Below are 10,165 nucleotides of genomic sequence, written 5' to 3' on the forward strand. Positions count from 1 at the left end.
AAACTAAATCACCTCCTTACGTATTTTTTATCCAAACGACAACCAACTGCTGTATGTCACGCATTTCTCCTGTGAGGAGTCACTACCACTTGTTTCAAACAAAAGCCTTGTTTTTGCTGCTGTCTTTAACATGGCTGATATACAGCAGAGACCAACAGAGAGAGGGGCTGAATCACATGCAGGCGTCTGAGGATGCACTTACACTAAACAAGACTCTAACGAGGATATGATTCTTATTTTATTATTTCTTGCACAAAAGAAAGAGGAGGGGTCCCACACAGTGCAGGACATAATCCGCCAGCCCACCAGCTTGAGGCATTCTTATTTTAATACTGCTAAACACAAACACACAGACTTAAGCGCCCAGCAGTTCCTGCTGCAACATTAATGCCCTCATTTATCCTCTTGTGCACACAAATGTCAACCTTTGTCATGCAGCCTCCATCCCTGCCTCTCCTTTTCTCCCCCCTTTTGTCACCCTCCACACCTTCACCAACAGCCTCTCCCACCCTTCCATTTCTCCTTTGTGTTTGCCTCCATAACTTCTATCACATTCATTCCTCCATCCCTACCAACACTAGATCCTTTCCCTCCTGTTTGTATTCCTCTCTCTGCTTTGTGCAACTCATTGTAACCAGCTCGCTCTCACCCCCCCTTATCCTGCACCCCTGCATAGATATTGCACATTTCTCCACCACATCTGCCTCTCTCGTTTTGTTTCAGTCCTTTTTTCTTCTTCTCTCTCTGCTTGGGGATCCTCTAGTGACATCATCACTCCGACAGTTACCATGGTTTCGGGGGGAAAGGGAACGTAATAAATGTTAAAATCAAACAGACAGGCTCTGTGCTGTTGCATCTCACACTAAAAAAAACTAGAGGGCACAGATCAAAGCAATTACTCTTTATTACAAGATCCAGACATGGTTTGTGGGTTTAGATGAAAACAAGACATTTGTGTGTGTGCGTGTGTGTGTGTTTGTTTGTTTGTGTGGGTGGTCAGGTCAGTGTTAACGATGGGTCTGTGTGAATGAACAAGTTATCGTCGTACAGGTCTTCGTCCAGGTCGCCTTCCTCTTCTGTGAAATAGGTTGGGAAAGGAGGGCTGAGCAGGGAGGAGCTCCTGGTTGGCAGGATAGTGTCTCTTATCTGGAACACACACACACACACACTCTTTGTTTTATTCATTTCTAAATAGAATATCTTTGCGTTTTGGACATTTGGTAGAAGAAAACAGGCACTTTGGTAACCTGGTCACTTTGAGGTCTGTGTAACCACTATGTTCTAACATTTTTTCAAATCTTTTCGGCAGTTCTCAAACTTTTTCTGAAGCAGGAAAAACTTCAAGAAATCAAAGCCATATTTTTGATGCTATTTATGGTTGGCAACATAACATTACGGTGAGTCATTACCTCTCTACATGGTAGTTTTCACTGTTAGTGGCAGAGTCTGCTATTCCTGCCCTGAATGCAGATGAACATGAGGCAATTCTCAAGGGAACGAGGCATTCATGTACAGGTGTCATCAAATCAACGAGGATTGAAATCTTCATGATATAATTATTCTTCCTAGTAGTCTTGTTACAACTTTACATTTTAATCAATGATTTACGATATTGTGGGAAAATCGGTGTTTATTACGTGTACCAACATGAATCATAATTTCTTTCCTTGTGGTCATACTGCAGTGGGTCTAAAAGCTTCTTTTCTTTTAGTTGTAGCCTCTAGTTTTAATTTTAATCAATAAAACAGTTATTCCTCATTTACATAGAGACATTAGAGCTACAGAGAACAATAAAAACAAACAATGAAAAAACATTATAAACCTGCATGTTCGCCCTTTAGGGCAATATAATATAAGTGAATCTAGGGTGTATATATATGTGTGTGTGTGTGTGTGTGTGTGTGTGTGTGTGTGTGTGTGTGTGTGTGTGTGTGTGTGTGTGTGTGTGTGTGAGAGAGAGAGACAGCTGAGATGGGTGAAATGCAATGCACATTTGTATTCATTATCGCTTGTCTGCGAAACAAATAATAGGCTGAGTGTGTGTCCGCGCACACACAAAAGGAGAACACAACGTGCTGAGTAGGGAGATGGATGCTGTGGATAATATTAACATCATTAAGATGCGCACTCCCATTCCCTCGCAGAAGAACACACTAACAGATGCATACACACACACACACACACTGCTGATCCAGCAGTGTCATGAAGATGGATCACAGTGTCTTGCAGGTGTGAAGGTGTTTTACAGGTGCAAGGTCACTTGGCTCTGTAAGAACACTAAGCATGCTGGGATTGACCTTCGATTTCATACTTCACAAGTGTGTCTGTATATGATTATTTTTACCTTCAACACACAGTTCCTGTGGCCGGGGACAGAGCCGTTAACATACAGCACGTTATACTTGGTATTGACCCTCCATACCTGGAAGAGAGAGGAGGCAGATGAGCAGAGGCAGAATTGAACTGACGTTGCAGTCGAGGACAAAATAGTTCAAAAGCCTGACTGTGTGCGTGCGACCTTGTGAACGTTTGTACCTTCAGTCCAAAAGCTGTGACAAAGATGTTGCCCATCATGCCGGGCATCTTTTTCCCTTTGAAAACTTTGGCTGGATCCTAGACACAGATTAATAAAAGACACACACGCTCACATGACTGGATTATGGGAAGCCAACTGTTCATATCTGGCATGGATGAGCGTCTTACACAGTATGTGTGTGCGTGTGTGTGTGTGTGTGTGTGTGTCTTACCCCTCCAGGTCCAGAGGCTCCTGGTCTGCGATGAGTTTTGGTTTGGCCGTGGGTGGCTGGCTGACCTTTGAACCCGTATCGCTTCATCACGCCTTGAAAACCCTTACCAATGCTACACACAAACACAACAAAATTCATGCTCATATTTTTACATTCAAGTGTGTTGACTTGTTGCCTCAGAGGATAGAAGATAAAAAAGAAAAACAATCTTCAAAACGTGATGCTGGAGTAGTAGGAGCGGAAGCCAAGAGGAAGCACCAGAGAGGAGGGAAAGCTGGCAAGAGAATTAACTTACGATTTGGCTGTGACGTCCACAAATTGGCCTGGACGGAAATGTGCCGCATAAAGAGGAGTGCCTGAACACACAACAAACAAGATTACATTGCAAGATTTGTACAAAATAAAAGGAAAATATAGTAAATGAGTATGTATTTACGTATGAGCTAATTCACATGTGTATACCTGGCTTGATGAGGGCGTTGTCTGAGACTTTGAAGGTGGTGACTTTCTGTTTCGGGGGCACGCCTGCATTCCTGAACATCTCCATCTCCTCTTCAGACCTCTGTCAAGTCAGAGTGACGGGAAGAGAGATGATTGTGAGGATGGGGATTTAAGTGGTAAAAGAAGAACGAGCAGCAGTTGGACTTTGGCATATTAAAATGAACAGTGGGCCTGTTATGACTGTACAGGAGCCAAACACACACACACACACACACGCGCACACACACGCAGGCATACGCACGCACACTTGGCAGTGAGCTTCTCTGACATTTGCTTTCACTCGGCTCGCTCTCATCTCAGCCCCTCCAGTCACTCCAAACTCTCTCTCTCTCCCTTTCAACAGAAGGGTTGAAAATCAGCCTGCCAAAGCTTCTCACTCCGACAAACTCTGCCGCTGACTGAGAGGCGAGTGGCTGTGTGAGAGGGATTCTAAACAACTTCACATTTGACACCGGCCCATCAATCTCTCAAGACCCAATGAATAAATTACACTTTGATTTATTCATCCTTGTTCATTAATGGGGGTTTTTTAACCTTAAAAAGACAGATGCAAGATTACAAAACGAAAATGCCTCCTCATTCATACTAAGAGGTGATTTTCTTAAAAAACAAACAAAAAAAATAGTTTTAACTGTCTATCCTTTTTTAGAAACAGAGGAGCCAATGATGCTGCCTGTCACTTTAGGCTACAGTGTTTTATTACAAGGTCAGATATGAAGTCTGATGCAGTGATGGGACCTCAGAGTTTATTACGAGCATGAAAGACAATTTTCAAATGCGTGTGTGTGCTTGTCAATGTTTGCAGGAAATAGCAGCGATACAATCTATTGGATCCAGTTTATTTAGACGCCTGAGATGACAATGTCACCGATGGTTAGTGGCCGAGTATAATGTCCCGACTATGGATCCGTATTCATAAACAGTTTCAGAACTGGGAGGCCTGATATGAGCTCAATGCTACAGGGAAATGACAAAACTAAGTTATGCTTCCATAAAGCTGTCACACTGATAGGATTACATTTTTTATGATTATGAAATGTAGCCAGAACTAAAATAAGCAAAAATGGACATTGTGATGCGACTAAAGATATGGCGCTGGCCGCTCTGCTGGTATTAAGAGCATAGTGACTGGTATGATGAGATATGATATTCTCAAAGGTTACTATTTAGTACAAATTGAACAGTTCAACATGTCCTCAGTTTCAGCCTTGTTTATGATTCATGTAACGAATACTAAATATAAAGTAATTGTCTAAAGTGTTGCCATTTTTGAGTGGGATTTTTTCGTGAATAATGAAAACAAAAAAAGGGGAATGCATTTCTATTTCTTGTATTATCAATTACATTTATTTTTAAGTTGAGTAGTGATGCATTTTTCAAGCAAATATGCAAACCATAACTATATGACGTGTAGTAATGTGGTAATAAAGCAGGGGCATTTCAGTTTTCTATTGCATTACATTACAGTCATTTGGCAGACGCTTTTATCCAAAGCGACTTACAATAAGTATTACTTATCATAAACATAATCCAAGTAATATTTTTATCTAATATCATAATATCACATATCTCGCTCCACTATGTTCACCAGCTTGTCTCTACTAACTTTGTATGTCTGCTATTTGGTGTTGAGCAAGAAGTGTACAGTCTTTTTTGTGTGTGTGAAAACAGCTTTCTGCTGCATGTGAAAACGACGTCTTAAAAGCGTTGTCAGTGAACCAAAACAGTGAATGGGCAGACCAGACAGCTGAACAATGAGCTGAAATCCACGATAAAGCTCTTTAAAGCAAAGGGAAGCAGATTAAAGTGATCTACAGATTCATCACTACGAGCAAACCTTCTCACACACGCACACACATTGTCCTCTGATACCTTGCCTTCATTAAATATTGATTATAGCCTGCCTGAAAAACTAGACAAAATGACAGCTACAATAATTTACTCTCCAAACACATTCTAAGTAACATCATAATGTGTCAACACACCCAGTTTCAAAGATAAGATGAACAAACATGTATTTTTTAGGATATTAACAGCTGTTTCTTACATGGAAGGGTGATACGGTTTTCCCTCCTACCATGAGGGCAGCGGTGTGTCCATCAAATTCTTCCTTGGACAGGTGCTTTATTACATGGCAGTCCTGCACCTGGGAAAAAGAAGAGAGGCTGGATTAACAAAAGTCATAGTCTGATTGAAGCTTTCACTGTAGAAACTTGTTTGCTTCTGACCTACAACAAACAAATACGCATTATCTGAAAGTCCCTGGTGTGAAACACTTAAATATGGGGCAACTGGCTTACGCACAAAACCTCACTATCACTACATTTTTGCTAAATACAACAATAGGATGACACCTACAATTAGAGGAACATGATACAAGGCAAGTAAATCAGAGGACGAGGAAAGAAGAGAAAAATATATACCCCACAAAAATGTCAAAATGTCATTTTACAAAGAAACAATTAAATCTGTACTCATTCACTGACTAATTACATACTTTCAGTTTTGCTTCAGATAGAACTTGTAGCACAATGCCAACGTGGTGGGAGTATTTTCACTCTGAGAAAGTAAATTTAAATGCTCTACTTTTCATCTAGCACAGACTGTTCCCGTATCAGCCTGAAAGAAACAAGTGACTACATGTGAAAAGTGAATCAGCAGATTGGTGAAGTTTCTGTTTGTCCTTGATTCTGATCTGAAGTGGAGGTGATGACAAAATGAAAAAGTCTGACTATTAACATTGACATCTTACTCAAATCGCAATAGGAGTTTGTTGTGCTACCCACTACAGTGTGTCATTATCAATAAATAGGAGAGTAAGCACACACGGCTGCAGTTTGCAATCAATTCGCTTCGCTGACGGTTTTGTCGATGAGTGAATCGTGATGTGAATAAACATCAAATATCTTCAATATTTGCTATTGTTCCCCCACACTCTACAGGACAATAAACCCTGCTTTTCATTTCATTATGGATCACAAACGCACATTATCATTCCTGAAGAACGCCTGCTGTTGTTGTGATGCAAAGCTAAGGCACAACCGGTGTGTGTGTGTGTGTGTGTGTGTGTGTGTGTGTGTGTGTGTGTGTGTGTGTGTGTGTGTAGCTGTGTGCTACCTGTAACATGGTGACTACATGTCTTTCGCCTGATTTCGTCCAGATAGGAGCCATCCCCAACTTCACGGCTACTAGCCCAACTCTTCGGCTACCTGTGCAGAGGAACAGATGAAAAGAAGATTCAGGTGTGAGCGAAACAGAAAGGGGATTCATGATGCACACAGCTCTCACCGATCATGACACCTACCCTGTGTCCACTCATGGCGCTGCCAGGGCTCATCTTTGAGGGGGTTGAGCTTATCAGCCGTTTGCATCCTGCCCTCCTGTGCCATGCTCTTTCTCATGTACTCCTGGTTGTCCTCTGTGAGGTTTTCATCAAACCACGTTGAGGTCTTTACTGTCCTAACACAACTCACCACATGGGCAGGACTACAAGAAAGAAAATTCAGGGAATTAGTTGCAGTTATTTCCCAGTAAGACCATTACCTATGTCCAGAGCTCACAACAACTCTGTCCAATCAATACAAGAGTATCAGGTAGCATACTGAAAATAATAATTATTTTTGCCTTTTCGCTTAATGCTACATTCTTTTTTCCAACTAATTTCTGTTATTTCAATGGAAAATAGTTAGATATGCCCATTGCATTGTAAAGAGTTTGAGGGGACCACTTTGGATAGCTTCTTTATTCTCCAAACAGCCCCAAACTCAAGCATTATGCAGTTAACAATGTTACCAAATAAACAAACCATAAGCAGCACATTTTCACATTTTAGAAGAACCCTTGACATTTTCCACGAACTAATTTAACAACCGATTATCCAAATTGTTGTCCTTCATTTTCAGGAGATCATCATTCCAGGGCTAATCTATGCATTCACTGCATAACCTGTAGTGAAAATTGCCTCGCTGGCTCTATTATCATACGACTCTGTCACTTCAGTTGAATAAGTCAGTTCAGTGACATCACTGATATGAATAGTTAGAAGGTTCGCACAGTCACAAGAACACTTTGTGCGTTTTGAGACCATAAATATGCTTCATTTGCACGAGTTCAACAAAAGACACTGTTGCCAAAGCACAGACGGGAATAAAAAAAGTTAAAAAGGACTGAATGAACCATGGTGACATTTTGCCCACGACTGCTGGCAGATGGGCCCCAACACTTGACTCATCTGTTACTGAAGAGTGCTTCATCACTTCTTTCCTTTATAACACTCTCTACATTATTCATTCAACATTATTCATGCAATACAAATATTATACCTACATTCCAAAAAAAAAATAAAATATTATACCTACATAAAACCTAGAGAAACACAGACATTGTTACATTGATTATGGGACGAATTATAAAGACACATTTAAGTAATCTATGGTGGTATTAAATGATAACAGTAGCTGATGTATTTGCAGACACAAGGCTAAGATATAAACAACAGGAACAGCGTAGAAGTAAACTGAGAACCTGTACAGTGAACGCATCACATCAACCTACGTACTGCAGCCAAGTACAGTTCAGGTACATTAAAACCACTAGCCAGTTAGCATTAGCCACCTTTCAGCTGCTGCCCGGAGAGACATGACTCGAGTTCCCCGCTGGAGAAGAAGCCGGCAGCTCCACGACGCCATTGTGCTCTTTTATGTGCACACTTACATATAAATATTAAAAAGACTACACAAAATCTAGAGGTGCTTGAGGTCTCACAACATACGCGACCATGCCTTCGTCCTGTTCTAAAGTCACCCTGACTGTTTCCGGTACGTCACCAAAACAGTTCCGCTGCACAGAGGGTCATGAGAATGGTTCCGCACAACTCATTTATTTTATTTTATGATCTGATATTTAAAAACGCAATTGTTTTTTTTTTTTACAGTTATGTACAGCTTCATGTTTCTTAAGGTTTGATACAAATAACCCAACAGAAACGAAACTAAATGCTGAATTTCAAAGTTCCTTTTTGACCTTGGAAACAACAATTGACATTTTCACCTAAAGGTCAACTCAATAGTTTTGGAGCTGGATTTTGCTGTTGATGTTGATGTTTTCCATTTCCATTTTTGAGTTCTAAACATTGCATAAAATAATAAAGAACAAAGATAAATAAAACAAATAAGCATGTATTGTATATATATTGTATTGTATTTTGAAAGGCATCAAGTAAAACACTGATTCTGGGTTTCTTGATGTCTCGGGAATTTTAACTACAAACTATGTAAAATATGAGACTTGTTTTTAAATGAATCATTAGTATTATTGACTTATAGTCCCAGGTTATTGTGTTAAATATAAAAAATATAGCTTTAGATAATGATCTTAGATTTTATAATAGCCCAGAAAAGAATAATATAGAAGGTACAATATTGCTCCTTTTCGGTGGTTTCTCCCAGCCTTTATACAACTGATCCACTCTGTGTCTCTCTGATGTTGTTGGTCTCTGAAAGAGATATCAGGCTGCTCCTCTGTTGAATACTGATCTGACTTTTAGAGACCGAGGCACGTATGGAGTGTACTCCTAGGGCTGCACAACTTTGGTTTGCCCTAATTAACTATATGGAGATTTGTGAGATAATATATTCTTGTATTTTAATTTCTGTCTGGGAGACGTAGAGAGAGTGGAAGAGAGATGTTGTGGATTAAGGTGTCAGGAACCAGCACTCCACAATACTTGAAACTGCCACACACACAAATAACGGTGTCAACTCACAGGGCTGTCCATAAGAGACAGAGAGAGAGGTATGTGATATCTAACCGCAGTGGAGGTTTTTTGATTTATGGCACTTGGGTACACATATTTACAGTGGGGCAAAAAAGTATTTAGTCAGCCACCAATTGTGCAAGTTCTCCCACTTACAAAGATGAGAGAGGCCTGTATATTTTCATCATAGGTATACCTAAACTATGAGAGACAAAATGAGAAAAAAAATTCCTGAAAATCACATTGTCTGATTTTTAAAGAATATATTTGCAAATTATGGTGGAAAATAAGTATTTGGTCAATAACAAAAGTTCATCTCAATACTTTGTTATATACCCTTTGTTGGCAATGACAGAGGTCAAACGTTTTCTGTAAGTCTTCACAAGCTTTTCACACACTGTTGCTGGTATTTTGGCCCATTCCTCCATGCAGATCTCCTCTAGAGCAGTGATGTTTTGGGGCTGTCGCTGGGCAACACGGACTTTCAACTCCCTCCACAGATTTTCTATGGGGTTGAGATCTGGAGACTGGCTAGGCCACTCCAGGACCTTGAAATGCTTCTTACGAAGCCACTCCTTCGTTGCCCGGGCGGTGTGTTTGGGATCATTGTCATGCTGAAAGACCCAGCCACGTTTCATCTTCAATGCCCTTGCTGATGGAAGGAGGTTTTCACTCAAAATCTCACGATACATGGCCCCATTCATTCTTTCCTTTACACGGATCAGTCGTCCTGGTCCCCTTGCAGAAAAACAGCCCCAAAGCATGATGTTTCCACCCCCATGCTTCACAGTAGGTATGGTGTTCTTTGGATGCAACTCGGCATTCTTTCTCCTCCAAACACGACGAGTTGAGTTTTTACCAAAAAGTTCTATTTTGGTTTCATCTGACCATATGACATTCTCCCAATCCTCTTCTGGATCATCCAAATGCTCTCCAGCAAACTTCAGACGGGCCTGGACATGTACTGGCTTAAGCAGGGGGACACGTCTGGCACTGCAGGATTTGAGTCCCTGGCGGCGTAGTGTGTTACTGATGGTAGCCTTTGTTACTTTGGTCCCAGCTCTCTGCAGGTCATTCACTAGGTCCCCCGTGTGGTTCTGGGACTTTTGTTCACCGTTCTTGTGATCATTTTGGCCCCACGGGGTGAGATCTTGCGTGGAGC

General features: G+C 40.9%; 1 protein-coding gene across 1 annotated transcript; it reads right to left on the bottom strand.

The window, feature by feature from the left end:
* Nucleotides 1–888: 888 nt before the first annotated feature.
* On the bottom strand, nt 889–8,082 carry mrpl3 (mitochondrial ribosomal protein L3). Its single transcript, XM_054606324.1, has 10 exons — nt 7,863–8,082; nt 6,549–6,734; nt 6,366–6,453; nt 5,296–5,394; nt 3,210–3,309; nt 3,043–3,103; nt 2,748–2,859; nt 2,536–2,613; nt 2,345–2,422; nt 889–1,146 (listed from the first exon to the last, which is right to left on the bottom strand). The coding sequence occupies exons 1-10, from the start codon at nt 7,934–7,936 to the stop codon at nt 997–999; spliced, it is 1,026 nt and encodes a 341-aa protein (XP_054462299.1). The 5' UTR covers nt 7,937–8,082; the 3' UTR covers nt 889–996.
* Between the last annotated feature and the right edge of the window lie 2,083 nt (nt 8,083–10,165).

This window comes from Anoplopoma fimbria, chromosome 10 (genome assembly GCF_027596085.1).
Source record: "Anoplopoma fimbria isolate UVic2021 breed Golden Eagle Sablefish chromosome 10, Afim_UVic_2022, whole genome shotgun sequence".
NCBI lineage: Eukaryota > Metazoa > Chordata > Actinopteri > Perciformes > Anoplopomatidae > Anoplopoma > Anoplopoma fimbria.